The 24,893-nt window shown below is 42.7% G+C and overlaps 1 protein-coding gene and 1 long non-coding RNA gene across 10 annotated transcripts in view; both read left to right on the plus strand.

Moving 5' to 3' along the window:
• The window catches only part of PLCL2 (phospholipase C like 2), a 173,365-nt gene that overhangs the window by 141,747 nt on the left and 6,725 nt on the right, over positions 1-24,893 (plus strand). For 2 of the 9 annotated variants that reach the window (XM_036332699.1, XM_036332706.1), the window contains exons 5-6: positions 12,026-12,135; positions 23,170-24,159. In XM_036332699.1, coding sequence (XP_036188592.1) covers positions 12,026-12,135; positions 23,170-23,349 — 290 coding nt within the window. In that variant the 3' untranslated portion in view covers positions 23,350-24,159. Of the gene's footprint in view, positions 1-12,025; positions 12,136-13,958; positions 14,040-18,907; positions 18,953-23,169; positions 24,160-24,893 lie in introns of those variants that run through there. The other 7 variants (XR_004971585.1, XR_004971584.1, XM_036332700.1 and 4 more) reach the window with 7 other exon arrangements.
• On the plus strand, positions 21,041-23,163 carry LOC118668216. Its single transcript, XR_004971592.1, has 3 exons — positions 21,041-21,792; positions 21,932-22,027; positions 22,887-23,163. It is a non-coding gene; the product is annotated as an uncharacterized LOC118668216 (long non-coding RNA).

Genomic DNA, 24,893 nt, shown 5'->3' on the forward strand with positions numbered 1-24,893 from the left:
CACCCTGTATACATATTCACCTACACACAACATATATACAGATATATGGCAGATCTTAAGTATATATACAAGTAAAAAATACATAAATATGTACATGTATATCTTATTTGTGCGTATACATAAGATACAGTTTTAAAAGGCAAGGCAAAGAGTGTGTGCTCTTTACTAGTTTTTGGTGTAAGAGGTGAAAGAACGGAGACCTGTATGCTTGCTTGTCAGTGCCTCCCTCTCTGGAAGGATACGTAAGAAGACATAATGGTTGCCAGACCAGAGGGGAGCAGGGAGGCGGAGAGATAGGGAAGAGAAAGATAATTCTCTCTATACCCGTTTCTACTTTTCAAAGTATTGAGCCACATGATTATACTGTCTTCGTAAAGTAAGAAGAGGTGTAAAAAGAAAGGGAGATGAGGAACAGTGAGGTCATGAGAGTCCTGGTGATGATGGCCATGCCCAACTGGCAGAGGAAGAATCGATTTAATGTGTAACTGGGGTGAAGAAGCCTTTTTATTTCTCAAGTGAAATGAAGTGAGGAGGGTCCTGTAAAACACTCCTCCTGTGTGATCAGGTGAGTCACGTGGCCAAGTGTTTGGAATGGTGGTGTGGTGATTGGATACCACAAAAGACTACAAGTCATGCAACTCCATCTTACCTAGACCCAGTGGAACCTGCTGGCAGAGCAAGTAGAACCTTCTCCATATAACCCATTCACAACTATACTGCTGTGGCTGTGGCGTCTCGGGGAGCGTGCCATCCATCTGGGTTTCGTGGATGTATTTAAGAGACCTGGTTTATCTCTTTCACCTCATGTGGAACGGGGTTTAACAGCTCAAAATCCATTCTAAAATAGTTTTGTTTTAATGCCAAGATTGTTTGGGAAGAAGGCCAAGAAAAAGAGACTACCAACTGGAACTATATGAAAACTAATTAGGCATTTCCATGTTCCATGGGATTATGGTATAAACACCCACGTTTCCGCGGCACCCCAAACTTCAACCGCTGGCATTCTGGGGCAATGGATAAATTACAGAGGATGAATACTTTAACAAGGACTTATGTAAATTAGTTGGAAAAATGATGAGATATCCATATTTTGTTTTCAAGATACTTTGATGTTGTGCCATGAGACACATGCAGACCATGTTATATTGTGGTACTTTTGATAACTGTTGATAAACTGACCTCTTGAATGAGGTCCCAAATAGACCTGTGTTATATTCCATTTTCCAGGAACTAGCTCACTACACCTAATTTGGGACATTTGAAATAAATTAAAATTTTAAATATATATTATGAGTATATTTAAAAATTATACTTCTAAAAATTTTTAGCCATATGCTATGTGGTATATTTTAGGTTCATATCATTTATATTGGTAGAGAAAATCCCAAACAGAATGTTTGAAAGGTCATCTGCTTTATGTTTGGCAAGAATAAATGGCATCCATTTCAATTGAAGAGGAAATGATGCCATGATTCTGACTAAAACCCCCTTCCCTTCAAAGCAAAAGCCTCTTTCATATCTTAGTATTATATAGGTCATATGTTTTTTAATTTGTTTATTGTTGACAGTATTACAGATGTCTCCCATTCTCCCCCCCCCCCCTTTACCGCCCTCAACACAGCCCTCACCCCACCTAGGCCTTCACCACACTGTTGCATAGGAGTTCTTTGGTTAATCTCTTCCCATCCTCCTCACCCCTCCCCTCTGAGATCTGTCAGTCTGTTCCATGCATCTATGCCTCTTGACCTATTTTGTTTGTCAGTTTATCTTTTTCATTAGATTCCACATATAAGAGAGATCATGTGATACTTGTCTTTTTCTGATCGGCTTATTTTGCTTAGCATAATAATCTACAGGTCCATCCACGCTGTCCCAAAGGGTAAGAGGTTCTTCTTTTTTACATCTGTACTAGAGGCCCAATGCACGAAATTCGTGCAAGGGTAGGCCTTCCTTCCCCCAGATTCAGACACCGGCTTCCCTCCGGCTGCTGGCACCCGGCCCCACCCCTACCCGCCTTGGCCTGGCGCTACCTGCATCTGCTGCCACCCCCTCTCCTTGCCCCCCAGTTGATCGCCCCGCTGGCCAGTGGCCTGGGCCTCCCTCTGTGGGGTGATCGTGGGGTGATGGGGGGTGGGGGGCGAACAATTGCATCGCACCCGCCTTGGCTGGCCTGGTCACAGTGCGTGTCATAGTGTGGTCGTCTGGATGGTCGTTCTGTTGTTTGGCCATTCAGTCCATTTGTATATTACACTTTTATTATTATAAATTATTATAGATAGTATTCCATTGTGTAAATGTACCATAACTTTTTTATCCACTCATGTACTGATGAGCACTCAGAAGTGGGATAGCTGGGTCAAATTGCAATTCCATTTTTAATTTTTTGAGGAAACTCCATATTGTTTTGCATAGTAGCTGCACCAGCACTTGTTGTTTGTTGATTTACTGATGGTAGCCACTCTGGCAGGTGTGAGGTGATATTTCATTGTAGTTTTTAAAAATATATGTTTTTATTGATTTCAGAGAGGAAGGGAGAAGGAGAGAGAGATAGAAATATCAATGATGAGAGTGAATCATTGATCAGCTGCCTCCTACATGCCCCACACTAGGGATCTAGCCTCCATCCAGGCATGGACCCTGACTGGGATTGGAACCATGACCTCTTGGTTCATAGGTCAACGCTCAACCACTGAACCATGCTGGCCAGGCCCTCATTATACTTTTTTGTTATTGTTTTAAAATCTTTATTAAGAATATCGCAGATGTCCCTTTTTCCCCCCCATTGTCCACCTCTACCTAGTTCCCACCCCACCCCATGCCTCACCACCCTACTGTCTATACGTAAGATCTTTGAGTCCCCCAAAGCCACCTGGTGCTGGGAGTCCAGGTAAATTCATGCACCAGCCCTTTAAGTGGAACACTGGGGTCTCCCGCACAAAATCCCCGCTAGTTTTTACTGCCCAAAATTACAGGGACTTCTCTCCCCAGCTCTGGAACCCTGGGCTAGGGGGCTGGTGTGGGGCTCCTCCAGGCGGCCTCTGCAGAAACAATCTCCCTCCCAATTAAAAAATGGCACAGATGGGTGTCAGACCAGCCTGTTCTGTGCCTTCCCACTCCTACCAGTCTCAGCGTGCTTTCTGCTCTGCTTCTCTAGTTGTAGGGTTTCCATTCAGTCAGCTTTCAGGCTGAATGATGGTTGTTCTGTATTTTGGTTGTAATTTTGATGTGGTTGTGAGAGGCGGTGAGTACAGGCGTTTACCTAAGCCACCATCTTGGTTCTCCTCCACCTCATTGTGGTTTTAATTTGCATCTCTCTGATGATCAGCGACTTTGACCATTTTTTCATGTTTCTTGGCCATCTGTGTGTCTTCTTTGGAGAAGTGTCCATTCAGGTCTTTTGCCCATTTTTAAATTGGATTGTTTGTCTTCCTTTGAGTTCTTTATATATTTTGGAAATTAATCCTTTATCAGATGTTTCATTGGCAAATATGTTCTCCCATGCAATGGGCTCACTTCTCATTTTGATGATGGTTTCTATTGCTGTACAGAAGCTTTTTAATTTGATGTAGTCCCATTTGTTTATTTTTTCCTTGTTTCTCTTGCCCTAGGATATGTATCAGTGAGATGTCTGAGAGTTTACTGCATATATTTTCTTCAAGGATTTTTATTGTTTTGTGACTTCAACTTAATAATTTTACCGATTTTGAGTTTATTCTTGTGTATGGTGTAAGTTGTCTGGCTTCATATTTTTGCATGTACCTGTCCAGTTTTCTCAGCACCATTTATTGAAGAGATTTTTTTTTTACTCCATTGTATTCTCTAACCTCCTTTGTCAAATATTAATTACCATAATGGCACGAGTCAATTTCCAGGGTCTCTGTTATTTTCCATTTATATAAATGCCTGTTCTTGTGCTAGTAATAGGTTTAGGGTTAGGATAGGATATGGTTGTTTGGTTTTCATCTAAGTTAGCTGTGATGGGAAGCAGGAAATTAGATGAGAAGTGGAAATTTCTCTTCACTACGGTTCATTTTATGCAGTTGTACTAACATTCTTAATTATATCATCTTAGAAAATTTACACTCATTAATTTTTATAAAACATGTTACTTGTATCAGCATTACATTTTATTGTTTTGTCGTTAAGCTTTAAGCGTCTCCAAGAAAAACCTTTACAATATTTAAGTTATAAAGTATTTAAAACAATAATTGAAAAATTACGTGAAACCAACACCTACCAGTATGAAAAAAATCTGAGCTGTTTAGATTTTTGAGAGAAGACATGTAAAGAAGCAATAACTTTCTAAAATATACTTTTTTACATAAAAATGAAATAATATACTTTTGTGAAATTTAACATTATAACTAAACCAAAGGTTAAATGATTGGGGCAGTCCTCACCATGGATCCATTGCCAGGCCTTGTTCTTTGGTCCCATGGCCTGTGTCTTCCATTCCCTGTAGACCAGATTGAGCTAAACTCGTGTGGAAACCACATGAGTATGGGTTTTCCATTTGTCCTTTCCCTGCTGTTTCATGGTTTGCTGTCTATCTGCTTAGTTCTCAAGTTCATTACCACAAAGGAATTTAAACAGATTTTCTTCTTGGCTAACATTCCAGAAGGAAAATAACCCACAGCTTTTCACTAGGAACAGAGACTTGGGGTCATGGGGTCATTGCAGGGTTTGGGCACAGAGCAGGAAAGGCTCAAAGAGAACCCTTCTGGCAGAAGAGCAGCCTCAGCCAGGCCCAGCCAGGTCTGTGTGTGAGACATGACCATTCTCTGCTTTTTGGACATCACTCACCCCAAGCTTTAGGCCATGTTCCCATGCGCATCTTTGGATCTGGATATACGCTCACAACCTTCAACTTTAATGCCCTTGAACAAAATGTATATTTTGACAGTTAAATAATATGGCACATCACAGTTATATAACATGTCACACTTTTCAAAAGACTGTTTACTTAATTAGTATTTATTTTCAAATGAAGTTTACTAAAACTTAACAAAGATTTTCATTTCTTTGGCCAGAATTAACTGTTACCTCATGTCTTACTTTGATGCAATGATTTAGTAGAATCAAGGACTCCTGCTTCCCTGCCCTACCCCTATCTCTTAATACTGGTATTTGACCCAAAATATTACGTTTCACCATTAAAAATCATGGGCAAGGCCATGCTTTATTTGAGGCTCTTATAATGCCATTTAGTTCAAATCAGACTAGATTGGGCCATTAACTAATAGAAAAATACAAGTATTTGTGTTAAACAACTAACTTTAAGGTAATGTAACAACTACACATGGCTCTAAGATATACACATTTATGATGAAGATCCTGAAAATATACAGGGAAATGGAACTTGTTTCTGAAAAAAGAAAGCAACCCCACTTATTCCCTCCTTATTACTGTCCTGGTTTCTATTTCTGAACCTGAAGGTTGTTTTCACAGTGGGGATTCTTGTCACTAAGCAGCAGCAACTCAGTCAAGAACCTGCCTCCCTCTCGTTTGGCACCAGTGCCTGGCCATAGCTCTCTGTAAGTCCCCAGGCACTGTCGGGCCATGCAAGCTCACAGCCACGTTCTGTAACAACATTTAATCTTTTTTGGCTCAAATATGTAATTTTTAAACTTAACTAATTGATTTTTGTAGATGGCCATCACAAGAGAAATTTTCATTAAAGTTCTCATTATTTTCAAGAGTGTAGATTTTTCTTACCTATAATTCATCAATGAAACTAGTGCATTGGCATGAGAAAGCCCCCTATTTCAGCCCCTAAAGCAGAGGTGGGGAACATCTGGCCCACCAGCTATACAAGGCCCACACAATCATTGGGCCTGGCCCTGCCAGGGCATTAGGGGTGAATTAATTAAATGTTTGACCAAATGTAGTAGGCTAATGTTTAAGTTGATAATTTTGTATGGCCCAAGAATGATGTTATAAATATCCAAATGGCCCTTGTCTTCCTTGTTACATAATTTCCAATATAATTGCTTACGCTTTTATAACAGGTGCAAGGGCAATCTACTGCACCTTAGGAGTATTTACTATCTTCTCATGTTCTAGCTCAGGGGTGGGCAAACTTTTTGACTCGAGGGCCACAATGGGTTCTTAAACTAGACCAGAGGGCCGGAACAAAAGCATGGAGGGAGTGTTTGTGTGAACTAATACATGTTAACACTGCTGCTGGTGAAGGAGCGGAGGGGAGAGCAAGAGAACCCTTCGCTCTTTCGGCTCCGCGGGCCGGATAGAACAGCCAAACGGGCCGGATCCGGCCCACGGGCCGTAGTTTGCCCATGGCTGTTCTAGCTAGTCATTTAAGTGCAAACACATTAAACTTGTCTGATTTATTATTTTCAGTGTATTTTTTGAGACTAGGTAATATAACCCTAAATTACCAGTTGTTTGTAATTTATTCTGTAACCTTTTATATTATAGTATATAGTTCATTCATGCCTGCTAGATCTCCCACATACTAGGTATATCGGTTAATAATGTGGATTTTTTTCAGTAGATGGCGTTACACATATGTTGATATATATGCGATTTGATATGTATGCTATTTTGTTGTATTGCTCCTTCAAATTACCACTTGTTCCGATCGATGGCACACGGTACTGGTTAAAAATGCGGATTGACCCTTTACAGGTTAAAAATGTGGATTTTGTAATCAAAGAAAACACGATAATTTCAAGAGAAACATCAAAAGTGCTTTATTCAAAGTAATGTCCTACACTTGGTGTGTAATCAATGAATGTTATTGCCTGACCAATTAGTGTTATTACTTCATGAATCAATAATTCCTTTCATTATCCAAAATGATGCAACCTTTTGTATTTCAATATTATGAAGATTGACTACTATTTACAGAAATTGAGATCTATTCTGAAAAATCCACATCTAAAGAAGTTCTTGGGTAATGGTTCAGTTTCACCTCTCCAAGTAAATATTCCTGATTATTCACATTAGAGTCCTTTTTAATGAACAAGAAACTTAGAAAACATAGAAAGAAATCTTATTTAAGATAAAATAATTTGGAAATAAATATTTGTACATGTGAGCTGGGCCACTTAAAAAGGAAGAGCCTTGACTTTCCTGTCCCCCTTTCTGTCCTTCTCTTTTTTAGGATAGACAGTTGCTATTTCATAATTCTAAGGTTTCTGAAATGCTCCTGTACCTGTGGCCCTCTGACACCTGCTGGGCTTGCTCTGCATCTTCATCATGACTTCCTGTCTCAGTCCCATCTCCCCATCCTCCTGTTCTGGTTTTCCTCAGAGTGCTGGGGGAGAGGCAGAGAAACCGCCTTTTAAACAGTACCTCCAGGGACTCTTGTACACTGAGGCTTGAGATCCCCTCTCTGGGAAGCCTGCCCCTAGGATCCTCTTACAGGCTCCCTTCCCCCAAGTCCTTTGCTGAGTTACCTTTCCTCCAAGCTCTCTCAAGCAATAGAGGCTTTCAAATTCTCTGGATTACTGGAGCAACCTCCTAACTCCCAGCCTCCCCCACTTCTGGATGTCCATCTGCAGTCAGATTCACATGCGCTCCCTGTCTACCCAGTGCTCCCCCAAGAGCTGATCAACGTTCCATCCTGGTCCCCACAGTGGGAGCTCCAGATTCCTTCACCTTCCACCAGTTCCTAACTCCACCACCTCAAACTGAAATTATAGAACCAGGAGTTTTAGAGCAAAAACAACTTGGTTTCTTTGTGGGGGGTATGGGACGGTGGTAACTTAGTCGTAAAGTTTTTACTTACCTGATTTTCACCATCTGCTCTTTAGACAGTATGGTAAGAACTCACAGAAGGAGAAGAGAGATACTTTTAATATTCTTAGTGAATCTTAAAGGACTTTTTCATTGGGTTCATGTTTCTTTGCTGAAAATAATTTGGGAAAAAGGGAGAAAGTTAACATCTACCCCAGACAAGTCCTTTATACTCACTGTTGATGTAAAGAACCAAAAAGACCCCTGTGATGTTGGGATAGATTTCCTGGTAATTTAATATCAAGGGAATAATGCAGTTTGCATCTTGGATATATATAATTAGATTTTCTTGTTATATAGGGACTGACCCAGTTCAAATGCATAATCTCATTCTTCCCGTTCTGTATTCCCTTAGAACTGGGTCCAATAGCCCTTAGTGTACTTCCTCACAGCATAATTATCTGATGCACATAACTACAAGCATACACTCCTATTAAGGGCAGGGACTCTAATTCAGAAATAATGCATGGTTGTTGGAAAATCTTGGGGTACTGGGCTCAGGCAAACCAATATTCCAGTCCTTCTTCACCATTTCCTTGGGGAGGGTTCTGTGCCCCTCTCCAGTCTCCTCTGCAATGTACGTAAAGCATCCCGTGAGCTGCCTCTTGCTCCCCTGCATTGTGTGCCCTAAGTCCTTGCCCTCGGCTTGGTATAGGACAGGGGAGGCGAGAGGGAGCAATCATGCTGCATAGGCCATGGTGAGAATCCTTTATTCCCATAAAAATAAAATCAGTACATGCTTCATATCAGCAGATGAGCAACATGCTTGCACTGATCAGTCTATAAGTTAATAATATAAAAATATTTTTTAAAGAAACACATCTGTTGTGCAGCATAATGAAATCAATGACAGTGGTCATTTTAAAAATTGGGGGTTTTTATATTTTTAACAACTTTTCCAGTTTTCAACTCATCACCTTTTTTGCCCCATTTTTAAAGAACTTTATTAATAAAACATTCTGTACTTCCCTATGACTTTTATTGGACTGTAGATATTTTAAGACTCCCACATGTAAGCTGGGGAAGAGGGTAGTTGATAAAATAAAGGTGAACTCTCTAGTCTCACTTTCTAAAAAACATGTAAAATATGAGCTTTTTAAAACAGCTACACTTATTTCTTTAAATGCTTTCCCATATCTTCCTTATCAGTATCATTTTCACCATCTTGACTGTTTCCCCCTTGAGTCCTTGTTCCCTCTCAAAGCAGCCTGTCTTGTTACTGCCTCTGGCCTGTGTTCTTCTGAACTTTCCGAAAGCTGCTTTCTTTAAATCTGGGATAGGTGTTGGTCAAAGCCAGTGCTGCCTCCATCCACTCTTCCATGCTTGTATTATCTGTAGGTTTTTCCTTGTTGGAATGAAGCCCAGCGAGCAGTTGGTGTCATTACCTTACGGGTGATGCTGTCGGACTAAAGGGGTCCATTTGCCTGTGCACATCAAAGCCCAATAAGACCAACAGGAGCTTGCAGCAGAGTAAGGGTTTATTTTTAGGATGTGGCTCATGCCCAGAGACAAGTTGGCTAATGCTCCAAGACCTGGCTCCCATGGCTTCCCAGGGATGGCTGTACAAGGGGAAAATCCCCGGTCATGGTGACTAAGGAAGTTTGGGTTGTAGTCAGGGTGCAGGTCGCTACTGATTGGTCGGCGTTGGAGAAGAGGGTAGTTGATCATCTGGTCCTGATGTCAGCCGTGGCATCTCTATCTGGTTTCACTGCTTTTCTGGCCTGGAGATGAAACACAACTGAGGCCTAAGTGTTATCTCTAAGTCTCTGTGGTCAGCAGACCGGAGGAAATCTTGTTCTAAAGATTATTATTTGATGCCGATCAGAATCTCGTCCTGAGGGCTTAAATACTTAAGGGAGTGGTTGTGCAAGGGAGAAGGAGGCAGGTGAGTCAGGGTCCTGGGTGAACCCAGCTTGAATCAAAGGAAAGAAAGGAGAAAGGCCATGTTAAAGGAAGGAAGCTTCTACCCAGTTACAGTGCTGAACTGTTCAGCAAGGCCAACAGTCTGCCTCTAGTGGAGGGAGGCTTCCACGCAGATAACTTTGTCGTTGAAACATCCCGCGTATTGTTGTGTCACACGTTTGCGCCAGTTTTGAAATGTGTAATGAAAAAGAAACATCATACCCCATGGCGGGGCAGGCAGTTGTAGGGGTGACAGCCCTTCCATTCCCTCCCCTGTCTCGCCCTGTGCGCCCCGAAGGCCATCCAGGTGTATGCCTTCTTGTTTATACCCCCTGCACACAACCGGCTGTGTCTCTCCTTCCTGTCGCCCAGTCATGGATTCTGTCTACCACACCTACGTGAGACGTGTGAGACGAGTGCCTCCCGGCCCCCAGAAATATAAACACAATGAGTATTAATGATTCAGGCCCTGAAACCCAGGTCTTGCTGACGTCCAAAATTAAATCTTAATTCCCCCCTCCCCAGCACACTGGGGTCTCAGCGTTAGGGCCTCACCTGGCCGTTTTTTCAGTACAGCACATGCCAGGGAGGCTCCCACATGTAACCTGGGAAAAATTGTGTGTGTGGTTTCATGCTCTAGCAAAACACCTGGGTTTTAAAACAAGATTGCCACCTATCCATGGTTATTTTGTTTGCTTGTTTTTTTGTCTGTCTGTTTTGCAGTGTGTTAATCACATCCAGTGAAAGTCAGAACTAGATATAGGGCGTAGTCACGTGAGGAAAAGGCAAAGCCGAGGTACAGAGCAGTGCACATAGCATGCTACGTTTGTACAAGAAAGCATTATGAATATTTGTACACATGTGCTTATATTTTCGAAGAGAAACAATATAAAAAAAGAAAAGAAAAACTAATAAATCTGTATAGGGGGAGGGAGGGGTCAGGGTAGTGGAAATTGGGATGGAAGCAAAACTTATCTGAATACACCTTGGTATATAATTTGACTTTGGAATCAAGTTTTGAGATAATTATAACACAGATTACATCCAGAAAAAAACACACAAAATGAAAAAAGAAAAAGAAAAGAAATAAGTGAATCTAGTTGTACTTGGTTAGTGACATAACCAAACAGAGAAAAGAATTATTCGGACTGATCTTAGAATACAATATTTTTACCAAACATTCTCAGTAAGATACATTCCAAGGCCAAAATAAATAGTTTAAATTAGATTCAGCAATTATACTAGTAATAGTAATGTTGAGATGGTTAGGAATTAAGACCGTCCCCATAACAGATAAGAAATAAGCATAAATTCAAATATATATATAGTATGTGAAAACCCTGTATACTTAAATTTGAATTGGAAGTTTAGCAAGATCTTACTCTTCCCTTTAATAAAAGATAGATGTGGCCTTTAAATATTCCCCCCTGACAGAATCCAGAGAAATGCTTGTTTCCAAGTGTGAGGTGGGGAATGGACTTGGTTGTCTAACTGCAGTCGCCAACCGGTGGCCCGAGGACCACTGGTGGCCCATGAGGGCCGAAAGGTTGGTGACCGCTGGTCTAGAACATCTTGTGCAAGAAAACAAGGAACATATCAGAGGCTAATTGGTCATTTCAAAAGGACATAGAAACCTGTCTGAGGATTCCCATTGGCCAGAGATGGGATAATTGATTACAATTTAATATGCAAAAAGTCAGTGAATCCTAATTTTATTAGACCAATAAAAGGGCCATCATACCGGTCCCGCCTTATTGCGGTGTCACGGCATGGGGAGCCTCTAAGAGACTCTTTTGAATGACAGTAAGGAATATTAATCGGGTTACATGAATTTTATGGAGTCATGATATAAATGTCCAGTTAGAGTTTATGGTCTTTCACCCCATCCCCTTCCTTTTACAACAGGCGTGGTGTCTAATCTCAGATTGACTCTCCTGTGACAGGAAATACATTTTGCATTCATTTCATCCCCAGTTGCTGACACTGTGTCCTCAACAGAGCTGAAATCTGCCTGTGAGATTCCCAAAACCTGGGTTCTCGTCCCAGCTCTTCCTCCTGCTCCCTCCACTGGCATCAAGCTCTGCGAGCCGAGCCCGGTTTCCTCACCTCTGAAACGAGGAGCACGAACCGTGTGTCCTGTTCGCCCTCAAAACCATGTGGAACGACCACAGATTTCTCACATGCCTTCCGACTTCCTGATGCCCTGAATTCTGAGTGTTTCCCCATTATTACATTCTTAAATAGGCATGTTCACGAAATTCCACTGGACGTTGGAATCATGTAGCAATACCTAGTAAAAGAGATATTGCTGGCTCATTGGCACAGCCTGGAGGGAGAAGTAATCTATTTTGTCTGTCTCTTTCAGCCATGGAATTCCATGAACACCTGCACAGCATAGGCACCAGGGAAGGTCTGAAGGAGCGAAAACTCCAAAAAGCTGTGGAGAGCTTCACCTGGAATATCACCATCTTAAAGGTACCTAGCAGGTTGTTGCTGGTGCTAGTGGTTTTGCAGACTTCTTCAGCACATTTCTTTCTGTCGGGACATTTTGTGTACATGGAAGCTGTCCATGCTCACAGGGACCCAGTGCCCTCTGCCCTCCGAGGGTCTGCAGGCACCATGGCTGGGTGGCGCAGCTCAGAGGGAGAATGTGGGGACTTGAACGGTTGGTTGGCACATTGTGGATTCCGGTAGAAAGTGAAAGGACCTTGCGTTCCATCCTTGCAGCATTGTGAACTTCATGGATGCCAGGTGCTGTGTGTGAAATAGGAAATATTGACTACAGAGGAGTGATTGGGACTTTAAAGATTCTAGTTACTCGAATTTCATTTAACACTCAGTGACAGCCTTCATATTAATATGATCCCAGAAAAACATAGGGGACAATAGTGTAGGGCATAATCAGAAGAAATATGTAAAGGAATTGCTATTGGAAAGAAATTTCCTTCGAGGGAAAAGCCATCTTCAGTCCTTCCTTCCCTCCCCTCCTCTCCTCTCTCCTCTCTCCCCTCTCCTCTCCTTTCCTCCCTTCCTTTCCTCCCTTCCTTCCTCCCTTCCTTCCTTCCTTCCTTCCATCCTTCCATCCTCCCATCCTTCCTCCCTCTCTCCCTCCCTCCCTCCTTTCCTCTCTTCCCTCCTTCCATCTAGCTCAGCCTGTCCATTTTTTTTAAAAAGCACTTTTATTTTTTATTATAAAATAAAAAATTTTTAGAAAATGTCAAAATATCATAACCAAAGGTAAAGTACTACTGTCCAGAGACAATGCCATTGGCCTAGGCTGTACTGTCTCCCAGTATTTTTCTCTAATAATATATAATATGACATGATTTTTATAATAATGCTTTGTATGTACCTTGAAACTTTTTTTGAGTTTTATCTCAATGTGGTCTTCACTTTTCTTCATCTGAATTTTTAGGAACTTTAATAATAATACAGAAAACATTATTTCACTCTGGATCTTGGACAGCAAAATGTAATATTCACCTGCCAAACTTTCTGCTCAGTTGGGTTCAAAACTAATGGCATTCTCACATTGCCTCTTTTAATCCCCCCCCCCACCCCACCCCACACACTCCCCTTTGAGGTAAAGGATCCATCCCTGCAGCTGATGACAGTTTTCCAAGTTGATTTAACAAGTTTCCCTTCCAAAGCTAGCCAACTTGGGTTTTCTCACATTTAACCCCTACTCGTTTTTATAATTAAAATCATTTTCTTCTTCAAACACTCCCCTTCCTACACATGTACTTTTTTAAATCTCTAGGTCTTCTGCTTAGTGTTTAACTCTGATTGCTGCGGTTCGGTAACAGCAGAGATAAGAATGTACAATGAAAAGGAATTTGGCTTTACTTCTTGCCAACTCACTCCCACCAGAGGTGGGGGTTACACTACAAATTTCCTGCAAATCTCAGGAAAAAATAGCACAGTAGTTCATAGCCTTGTGATAGGAATAAATGCTCACTGGGCTTTTTATTGGAGGTAAAAATAGACTTAGGGAACCAACTTCCATCTGTCAGCTCTCCTTGCCACTCCTAGGCCCCAGCAATCTGGGCGTCATCCTGCGCCTGTTCAACCTGCAGATGCCCAACCCCACCCCAGACCCACCAATCAGAAGCTCTGTTTTTACAAGATTCCAGGGCATTCCTATGTACATCAAAGTTTGAGAAGCACCTAAAACGGAGCCTGGCTCACATGCTAATGAAAACCAGGTGACATAAAGGACTGTACCGGCTTTAGAAATAAGTACTTGAACCAAATAGCTACCCTGAGGTAACAGATTTTCTTTTGACTTGTCTACATAGGAAATGTCCAACCTATCTTTTTTGTAAGAGTTTATTTGAGCCAAACTGAGGACACTGTTGGCAAGCAAGATCTCAGATGCTGTGGAGAATGATGGTTTGCAGTTTTGTTTTTGTTTTTTGTTTTTATGCCTTTAGAGTTAAAGAGGGAAAGGAAGGAAGATTAAATGAAGGTGGGAGAAAACCAGGTCCAGGATAGTTAAATTATGTGCTCCCTGAGCGTGCTTACAGACCCCCTCCCAGGGGTCTGTAAAAGGAGATTGCTTCTGGCATTTCAGGGGTGTGTTAACCTAGATGCACAAGAACAATGGACAGGGCTTGCTTAAACCTTTTAGGAAGGAAGTTATAGGACTGGGGTGTAACTACCCACCATGCCTTTCCTGGTTAGGAATTTATGATCATATCACCCCCACCCCCATGATGTTACATTAGGTCACTGAACTCATACCCCTTTAAAAAAACAAAACTTTATTGTTGAGAGTATTACAGATGTCTCCCTTTTTCCCCCACATTGTCCCCCTCCACCGGTTCCTGCCCCACGCCAGGTCTTCACCACTCTGCTGTGTCCATAGGGAAGATCTTTGGTTAATCTCTTCCTGCCCTCCCTCCCCTTCCCACTGAGATTCGTCATTGGGCACCCCCATGATGCAAATGTTGGTACGCTTGAAGTTGTCCCAGAAGCTCCAGGATAGTTAACAAATTATGTGCTCCCTTGAGGGTGGAGCATATAATTTCTTCCTATTTTTGGAGTCTTTTTTTCTTTTGGCTCTTCTGATTGGAATATGAGGAAGCAAAAAACACCCAAGTTGTTGATTTCTCAGAATCCTCTACTGTTGAATTCCTATAAATTGTCCTTTATTTCAGTTAGTGTATGCTTAATTTCTGACTGACCCTTTTCATGTCTTTGACATTCTCACTAAGATCCTTGAGTAACTGTATAACAATGGTTTTGAACTCTGTATCCAGTAGTTTGCTTGCTTCCATTTTTTTCATCTGGGACATGTTTCTTTGTCTTCACATTTTGGCCACTTCCCCGTGTTTGTTTCTATGTATTGGGTAGAGCTGCTATGTCTCCTGGCATTGGTAGAGTGGCCTTGTGTAGCAGGTGGTTCTGTAGGGCCCAGTGGCCCAGCCTCCCCAGTCACCTGAGCTGGGCACTCTAGGTGCGCCCCTGTGTGGGCTGTGTGCACAGTCTTGTAGTTGAGCCTTAACTGCTATTGGCACCTCTGGGAGGAGTTGACCTCCAGGCCAGTGGGCTGTGAGGACCAGCTGGGACTAGAGTGGGAGAGCTGCTGTGTAGGAAGCGGGGCCCAGCTGTGAAGCAAGGCAGGCTGGTGCTAGTGCCTAGTCTGGGCCTTTTATTGATAGGTTTGGAGCACGCTGTCACCAGCTGCAGCTTGTTTGAGATATTTTACCAAAGTCTGAAGCCTGATCCAGGACAGGCCTTTCATATGGAAAAGCTGCTGCAAACAGGTTGGGTGGGGCTGCAAATTGGATGGGGTGGGGTCTCAGGGAATCACCAGGGCGGAGCAAACAGTGTGGGCCAGGCTGATGGAGACCTGGATATGGCTGCCAGTCAGCCCTGCGACAGGGAGGTCCCAGCACAGGAACAGCGACTTCTGTGAGCACCCATCTGGGAGAAAGCGACCCCCGAGTTCCTGCCCCAATGCCAGACAATCCAGTTCCTCCCTGTATGTGGCTGGGTCCCCCGGTGCTGGAGCTCTGAAGAAGCTGTTCCGTGTAGGTTTGTGTTTGGCCCTTTAAGAGGGACACCTGGGTCTCCAGCAGCCTCCTTGTCACTCAACCACAGTCTCTGCCGGTTTTTACAGCCTGTAGTTACGGGGACTTCTCCTTCCCAGCTCTGGAACCCTGGCTGGTATGGGGCTGGGGCCCCTTGCTCCTTCCGGGTAGCCTCTGCAGAGATGATCTCCCTCCTGATTAAAAAAACAACAACCAGCATGTGGGTGCCGGACCAGCCCCCTCGCAGTCTCAGCGTGCTTTCTTTACTTCTTAAGTTGTAGGACTTCATGCAGCCAGCTCTCCCGCAGTTCTGGATGATGGTTCTGTATTTTAGTTGTAATTTTGATGTGGTTGTGGGAAGCGGCAAATACTGGTGTTTACCTACACCACCATCTTCAGATCTTCCCATACCCCTCTTTTTGTCCACAGACTTATGTCCAGGAGTGAGAATTAACACCCCAGACTTTTTTCACAAGGAAAGAAATGTACAGGATAGGGTACTAGGTAGTTTTCAAATTTCCAGGATAATATTTGCTATGGATGGTGTCGAGCAATGGAGGAGAATTGGCAAGATCTGTGTGCCATTTCCGTGCAATAGAAGGGCTTCCTGTGTGTTTCCCAGGCTTACACTTTCTTTAGAAGAATCAGTGCTCCTGGACTCGTATGCAAGTTTGGATGTGAGTTGAGCTGCTAACCTCTTCCTGGCAGGAGCTCCTCTCATGGTTTGTTCTTCGTGGTGAATGGGGAGGTGGCAGCCCTCAGAGCTCCGCGTGCTGTGCAGTTGGCAGCGGATGGGCACATACGCTCAGGGAAGGTTTCAGAGGACACTGGATATGGAGAGGAGGAGGAGGCGCTGCTGAGCAAGCTTGAAGCCGCATATAGGAATTACCTGGGGTCCTTAAAAATGCAGCCTCCGGGCCTGCGGACTGAAGGGTCCCAGGTTCGATTCCGGTCAAGCCATGTACCTTGGTTGTGGGCACATCCCCAATAGGGAGTGTGCAGGAGGCAGCTGATCAGTGTTTCTCTCTATCCCTCTCCCTTCCTCTCTGTCAAAAATCAATAAAATATATATTTTAAAAATGTAGCCTCCGGAGGCCCTCTCAGACCTCCTGGTCCTGCATCAGAATCTCCAGGGCGGGACATAGGAATCTTTAACAACTTCCCCTGGGGATCCTGAAGCATCCTAAAAAATACCAAGTATTAAGTCTCTAGAGTCAAATCAAGTGTCTCTCCTGTGCATCACCCCTCCAGGTGGAACAGTAAAGGATGCAGGGTGGCCAGTCATCCTGGGAGGTGGATTTCCAGTGTGAAAGCTGGGATAGGCCTGGTACCCGGGCTCAGCGGGTCGCCCTGAGACGAGGCACCTGCCACAAACTGCTTTCACCTAAGGATGCCATCCCAGGTTTTATGAATCTTTACTTGCTTTGTTTAGTTTTGCAATTTTAAGAATTGCTTTAAAATACGGAAATGAACAAAGAAGAAATGGCATGCATGATCACCACCCAGAATGACCCGCTGTTAACATCTCGGCATACTTACTCCCAGTCATTTTTTTTCTTTGAAGAGCAGTCATTCATTTATGTCTTCATTAGAAAGAAGTTGTTTTTCATGTTAGAAAAGATGAAAGTTTTAAAATGACCTCAGATCTTCCCTCTAAGAAATAACGAGTATTAAATGTAGGTGAGCTCACTCCAGGACACTTTTTGTTGTGCTTGTGGGTAGAGGGAGGGAGGGAGGGAGAGTCATTTTATTGATTCCGAGTCATGATTTTTTCATATTTTTGGCATCTTTGAAATTGGTATGTATCCATAGTCCATGGCATCTTTGCATTGTATCCTAGTTACATTGGCGGTGATTTTTCTTTCTTAGCAGTCTATAAAAATAACGGTAGGTCTCATAAGCACTGAGTCTCGGATATTATAAAATAAGGTACACCAGTAAATAGAATCCTACCTTAATTGCTCTTTTTAAATTTATATAACAGAAGAAAAGTAAACCGTAGAAAAGCTAAATGAATTGCTGAACAATGTCTACTGTAAGGGGTATTTATTTCTTCTAAATCGCTCTGAGGTTAAGAAAAAAGATGAAAAATGTTAATAGGAGTTGTCTTGTTGGTATTTTTAAAGCTACACATTTCAGTTCTAAGCTCTGTTGGTTGACCATCTGCTCTGAAAGATGAGAATGTGAGTATTCTCAAGTATATCTAGGTAGGGAGCTGGGATATTGCTATTTTTATGTTGTCCCATTTGATCCCAAGACTAATTCCCATGTTGCTTGGTGCCTGGCTTCTTTCACTTGGCATCATGCTTCTGCGATTCATCCCACCCTCTGTCCCGTCATTGCTCCCACTCCATCCCTCACTTGGCTTCTCTCCAGTTTGGTTGGATGTTAGAATTTTCAGGATTTTTATGAATTGCCAGTATGGCTTCTGTGAGTTTTAGAAGTTGCTTACATCTTGGTGTATCCTTTTCTTTGTTTGGTGGCTGCTTGTGGTTTTGTGTTTGTTACTGGTTTGCTAACTTTACTCTTGTTGCTCATTTCATCAGGGATGTGGGAAGCACGTTCCGGAATGCACTTTGAACCACCAGCTTAATCAAGACCTTCCTCTCCCTCTATTTTCCATTTGCTAAAATATTCACTGCACTAGTGATAATTTTCCTGTTTCTATTTGTTACCATTTCTAAGATGGTAAAATCTCATAGTTTTATAAAATTTGACTCCACCTCCACCCCCTGGTGATAGTCATGCCCTTAGGCAGCACCGAATCCCTCTGTTCCTTCTTCTCCGACACCCTTCCCGTCCCTGGGAAAGATCCCATCTTCTCTTAGGCCCGCCTGACTCACTCAGACATGCTCAGTCCTCCCACAGACGCCAGGATGGGAGGCTGTGGTCCCTGCCGGCTGGCCCTGGGCCTTCTGAGGGCTCTGTGTGTCAGCGTTCATAAAACGGGCTACTAGAATCATCCCCATACTCACATGTGCTGGGCTCAGCAGCCCAGAGTGAGACTCGGTATGATTTTGCTCGTAGCCTGAAAATTATCTTAGAGGCCAAAGTTATGTTGGATTGGATCACACTTGAGTCGTGGACTTTTGCAACTCAAGATGTTTTCCAGACGAATTGCTACCAAGCTACCTCCCCATCCTGTGCCATCCCACCCTCCCAATAAGACTAAAAACAGACCCTGCATGTGATTAGAGGTTTGTTCTCTTTAGGAGCAGAGGACTTCTCCACAAAATAAATAATTAAACCAGACAGATTTTGCACCTGGTAAGACATTAATCTCAATTTTATTTGCTTTTACTTGAGGTGCAGTGCTTACCTTGACAACCTGAAGCCTAACATTTGTTTCCTTTGGGAAAATGACTTCCGTAGCCTACGTGTAACTTACTTCCTTTATTGAGGCCAGTATCCTTTAATTAGGTCATTTATTATAGGTGATGTATTATGTTGCCTGTTTTCCTGAAAAGCTGTAACTGACTGGAAGCCATTTCTGTTTAGTGTGTGAAAACTGCTCAGATGGCTCAGAAACTCAAACTACAATAGTGTTTGTCATTAGACAGACTGTACTTTCTGATGCATCTGAGCACAGTAAAACCTCAGACAGTCGGATCCCTCTCATGTGGAATTGCGAGCCTCAGCTACCATTTGGCGATGCACAGGTGAGCTGAAAGGTTAACGGGGGGAGTCCTATGCATGCACTGTGTTCACTGCATTTGCAGGAGCTCCCTCATGGTCCTGGCCCTGCCCCTCTCAGCAGCCCGTGCCCTCCACTTCCTCTCTGCAGCTGAGCCGCACTCCCCGCCTCTCAGGCACTGGTCTCTGCCTGGAACCCATGCTCAACCTCCTGCCTCTGTGCTTGGGTTTCGAGGAAACTCCATCTGGACACTCCGAGGGCTGCTCCTGAGACCTCACCCCACTTCTGCCACCAGAGCAGCCTCTTCTGTGTCATGAGAGGCCCCTCTGCTGCTGCAGGGGTGCACTCACCACCAGGGTGAAAATTAGCCCTTCCTATGGCCAGGTCTGTAGCCGAGGGAGATGCAGTCACAGTTGGAACTTACACCGCTTTGTAGTATAGAAACCACACTACTCAACAATGGAGGCCCCGGAGGCGTCATTCGTGGGAGCCACGTGTGGAGGTCAGTGTCCCCCGCAGCCGCTGACATCCTTTCCTGCCCTCTGTCAGGCCCGCTCAGCACCACCCCTCCTCGCTGGTGCTGCCTACAAGCCCCCTACCTCCATCTTTGTTGAGTAAAACATGAAATTGTTTCTGAGGAGAAAGGCATTCATTCTGAATGAAATTGAATCTTAAATTTTATTGTTGAAAGTTTTACATATGTGCCCCTTTCCCCCCATTGACCTCTTCCAGCCCCCATTGTCTGTGTTCATGGGTTATGCAGTTATACATACAAGTTCATTGGTTGATCTCTTTCCTCCCTCCCTTCCCTCTGAGGTTCCACAGTCTGTTCGATGCTTCTATGTCTCTGGATCTATTTTTGTTCATTAGAGTCCACATATGAGTGAGATGATATGATACTTATCTTTCTCTGACTGGCTTATTTCGCTTAGCACAGTGGTCAGCAAACTCATTAGTCAACAGAGCCAAATATCAACAGTACGACGATTGAAATTTCTTTTGAGAGCCAAATTTTTTAAACTTAATTAGGGTACTCCTAAGGTTTAGGAAGAGCCACACTCAAGGGGCCAAAGAGCTGCATGTGGCTCGTGAGCCGCAGTTTGCCGACCACAGGCTTAGCATAATGCTCTCCAGTTCCATCCTTGCTGTTGGAAATGGTAACAGTTTTCTTTTTTACAGCAGCATAGTATTCCATTGTATATATGTACCACAGCTTTTTAATCTACTCATCTGCTAATGGGCATTTAGGCTGTTTCCAGACCTTAGCTATTATAAATTGTGCTGCTAAAGAACATAGGGGTGCATATATCCTTTCTGATTGGTGTTTCCGATTTCTTGGGATACATTCCTAGAAGTGGGATCACTGGGTCAAATGGCAGTTCCATGTTTAATATTTTCCACAAAGGCTGCCCCAGTCTTCCCTTTTCTCCACGTCCTCGCCAACACTTGTTGTTTGTTGATGTAGCCAGGTGTGAGATGGTACCTCGTTGTCATTTTTATTTGCATCTCTTGGATGATTAGTGGCTCTGAGCATGTTTTCATGTGCTTCTTGGCCTTCTGTATGTCCACTTTGGAGAAGTGTCTGTTTAGCTTTTTTGTTAAGTTGTATGAGTTCGATTTATATTTTGGAGATTAACCCCTTATTGGATATCACTGGCAAATATGTTCTCCCATGCAGCGGGCTCTCATTTTGTTGATGGTTTCTTATGCTGTGCAGAAGCTTTTTATTTTGATGTAGTCCCATTTGTTAAAGTTGTGTGTGCTTAAGCAAAATTTGCTGTGTAGTCTCTGCATTGGGCGAGGCCTTTAATCTCCCTAAACTCAGTCTCCTCATCTTTAAAGTATGGGTAGTAGTTGAACCTCCCATGAGATAATCTTTGTAAAGAGCTTAGACAGTGCCTGGCATACAGTAGTCACTCAGTTAAATACCTATTGTTTCCAGAAGGCTTTGCTGATATACATTTCTGCATATTGTAGGCTGTGTGGTCTCAAATTTAGGACTATAATTACATTCCTAGCCCTCTATGCCAATTTGAATTGTAGTTTTAAGAAATGTAACATAGTTTCCATCGCACTTTTAGAAGAGGTTTGTGCATTTGGCCTGTGGTGCGGAAAACTTAATACTGGTTTGAAATGTATTCAGTTTCTAGATGAGTCTCACATCACCCAAATTTATGACTGATCACAAAACAGTTACTAAAGGGCACTATGTTTGTGACCACCTGCTATTAATAGTCTAGATAAAGGCTTTGTTTCCTGGCTGTGAGATTATATTTCATTCTCTGGTTTTGGTTACAGAAGACACGCAAGTGAGAGATAGCAGAGGAACCGTGTGCTGTCATCTTAAAGTGACACTGAGGGTACCCCTGAGGCCTCTGGGAGATATGCAGTTAAACTAAATAATGGAACACCTATTTATAGTAACTAATTAAAGATATCTATAAAGCAGGAAAATCATGAACAGTAAGTGGTAAATAGCAAACCATTCTGTGGAGTCCCACCTCATGGTGACTTAAATTGCCATTTGAACGCACTAGTGGCAGAAATTTGATTATAGCCCTGTTGTCTGCCAGAGCCAGTCCTTACCTGTCACCCTTTGCAGGTGGCCCCAAGTTTTATCTGTGCAGGATGCACATTGGGAGGCAATTGAAAACAAATAACAAGCAGAAAGGAAGAAAGAAGGGATGGTACTAAGGATGTAAGTATGGCAAAGGAAAAGTCAAACTATAGAGCAGTAATGGCGAACCTATGACACGCGAACTCATTTTTTTGGTTGATTTTTCTTTGTTAAATGGCATTTAAATATATAAAATATCAAAAATATAAGTCTTTGTTTTACTATGGTTGCAAATATCAAAAAATTTCTATATGTGACACGGCACCAGAGTTAAGTTAGGGTTTTTCAAAATGCTGACACGCCGAGCTCAAAAGGTTCACCATCACTGCTATAGAGGAATCATTGAGTAATGGAATAAATTTAGAGCCTGAGAAAAGGGGAAAATCATGAGCAAAGAGACTAAGAAAGAAGGAACGACAATGGTATAAGTAGAACACTTGGTGGGAAGCAGATTAAATATAAGGAGGAAAACAGAACAAAACATTAAAGTAGGAATGTTGAATTTTATAACGGTGGAGCAATTGACACCACATCATCTTGAAATCATTGGCTATATGGACACTTGGCAATGTCTGCAGACATTTTGATTGTCTCAACTGAGTCGTTGCTACTACTCTCCAGGGATGCTGCTAAGTATCGTCAGATGCACGGGATAGCTTGACAAGATTAGTGGTTGTGGAGGGATGGGAATGGTGTGACTGTGGAGTCAGCACCAGGGAGATCTTTGTGGTGACGGGTTAGCCCTGTGTGTGGATTTCAGTGGAGGTTACATGAATCTACACATGGGCTAAAGTGATGGAGGACTATACACACACATTGTATTAGTGTCAGCCCCTGGCTTGGATACTGTTGTACTACAGATGTAAGCATTGGGGGAAATGTGGGTACACGAGACCTCTCTGTACTATATTTGCATCCTGTGAGTTTATATGTATTTCAGAATATAAAGGTTAAGAAAAACAAAAGGAAAAAACAAGATTGGCCAAATTACTAGAAGATGTAATACACCTCTGTTCAGATTTTTAAATGAAAAGGACTGAAAAGGCAGCACACTCTTGGTAAACTCATTAAAACTGACCTGTTCTAATGCCGTGCCAATAAGAAATGCACATGCCCCCTTGGAGGAATGAAAACATTTCTGTTGCAGCAGAAGACCTATGTTGTCAAACCGTGACAATAAGCCAGGTCATATCTAACATGTTTCATCGCATGTTTTGTTACAGGGACAAGCGGATCTTTTAAAATACGCTAAGAACGAGACTTTGGAGAACTTGAAACAAATCCATTTTGCTGCTGTTTCATGTGGACTGAATAAACCAGGGACAGAAAATGCCGACGTGCAGAAGCCACGACGGAGTCTGGAAGTCATACCTGAAAAAGCCAGCGATGAGCCTGGAGAGTGAGGGCACTTCCTCGTCGTCATCTTGGAGGTTATAGCTCTGGACCAACCACTGTCAGGTGGAGCAGTCGCTTTGCACTCACTGATGAAAATAATATTTGGGATTTTAAAGCACAACTGGAATAGCTAATTGCAGTCTCTTAAAACTGTGAATGTATGTAGCAATCCGGCGTGTGAAGGCAAATAAACTCTTTAATAAGAAATGATATTCCTGGCCAAAGTATGCTATATTTGTATACAAAGACCATCACTCCGTTCCAGTGTGAACCACCGACTATTCACTCTAGTTCCATTGAGAAAGAGAACACTTTCTTAAGATGGAAATGGATTGTATTGTCAAATTAGTATTTATTGGAGAAAAATGTAATCTACGCATTTTACATGTGTGATTACCAGAGTCTCTGGGTTATAGATGATTTTGGTGGAATGCCTGCTGAGCCATAATTACTAAGGAGAATGTAAGTGGACAGATCCCCTGAATCCCCAGGGACCTTGGAGCACCATCCAATACAAGGAGAACGTGCAATTGGACTGAAGCTCCCCAGCTGGAGACATGTGCTGGGTATAATATATATGATGTAAAAGCAACCAATCTTGAAGCAACACATTGTAAATAGTTTTTCATTGTATGAAGTAGTGGTCACATTAAAAAGGATGTTTTATGATATTTCTCCAATAGCAGTACATGCATTTAATGAAATTTTAACTTTTAAAAATTGTATTTCAAATATTCTGCTCTTAAGAGTAAGCCATTACTTGGTAAAAAGCTTTGTCAAAAATGGGTTGCTTGTCTGGCTTGACACTGGCTTATATTGAGGTGCTCACAACGTCACACAGTGGTAGCTGCCTGACTGTAAAGTGGGCTGAGACACCCCTTTCTGCTTCTTAATTCACACCAGAGAGAGTATGCCCCAAAATGCAAATGGTAAGTTCAAGGCCAGAGGAGATGTAGCTTCCCTAAGGCCAGCTGAGTTGTTAACCCAAGCTTTTATTTTCCAAATCAATGAAATTTGGTGCTATTTTTGAAAAAAAAAAAATAAACCCTGCAGCCTAATTACTGCTTCTCTCAAATCAAAATGGCTTCCAAATTTTGGAAGAGTAAAAAATGTGTCTAAATCTTCAACAACCCAACCCCTTTTTGATTTGCCCATTTTCTTTTCAGTGGTTCAGGTAAGTGTTGTAACCTTCAACTTGGCATCTCAGTCATTTCCTCAATCGGGGATGCTCAGGCTGAACATATATGTTATTTCTGCCCAACTCCCAAATATCCTCTTAAAAAACCATTTCTTTGCTCAGTTGTTGTCCTTTCCATTCTAATGTGCTTGAGTTAAGGTTGCAAACGGTTCTCTCTTGCAAAGAAAACATTGTAAACACACTCTGGCTTGAACCTGCGGAGGCCTTAAAACCCCTACTGGTCAATCAAAAGTGAGACACCTACCTCTGGGTTCGTAAATTGTGGTAACTGTGGGGTAGCATGCTGGCTTCCTGCCGTCATTACATTCCTCAAGTGGGGGAACACCCGTATGAGTTACTGTAAATACAACAATG

Source organism: Myotis myotis, unplaced genomic scaffold (assembly GCF_014108235.1).
Source record: "Myotis myotis isolate mMyoMyo1 unplaced genomic scaffold, mMyoMyo1.p scaffold_m19_p_13, whole genome shotgun sequence".
In the NCBI taxonomy this organism is placed as follows: domain Eukaryota; kingdom Metazoa; phylum Chordata; class Mammalia; order Chiroptera; family Vespertilionidae; genus Myotis; species Myotis myotis.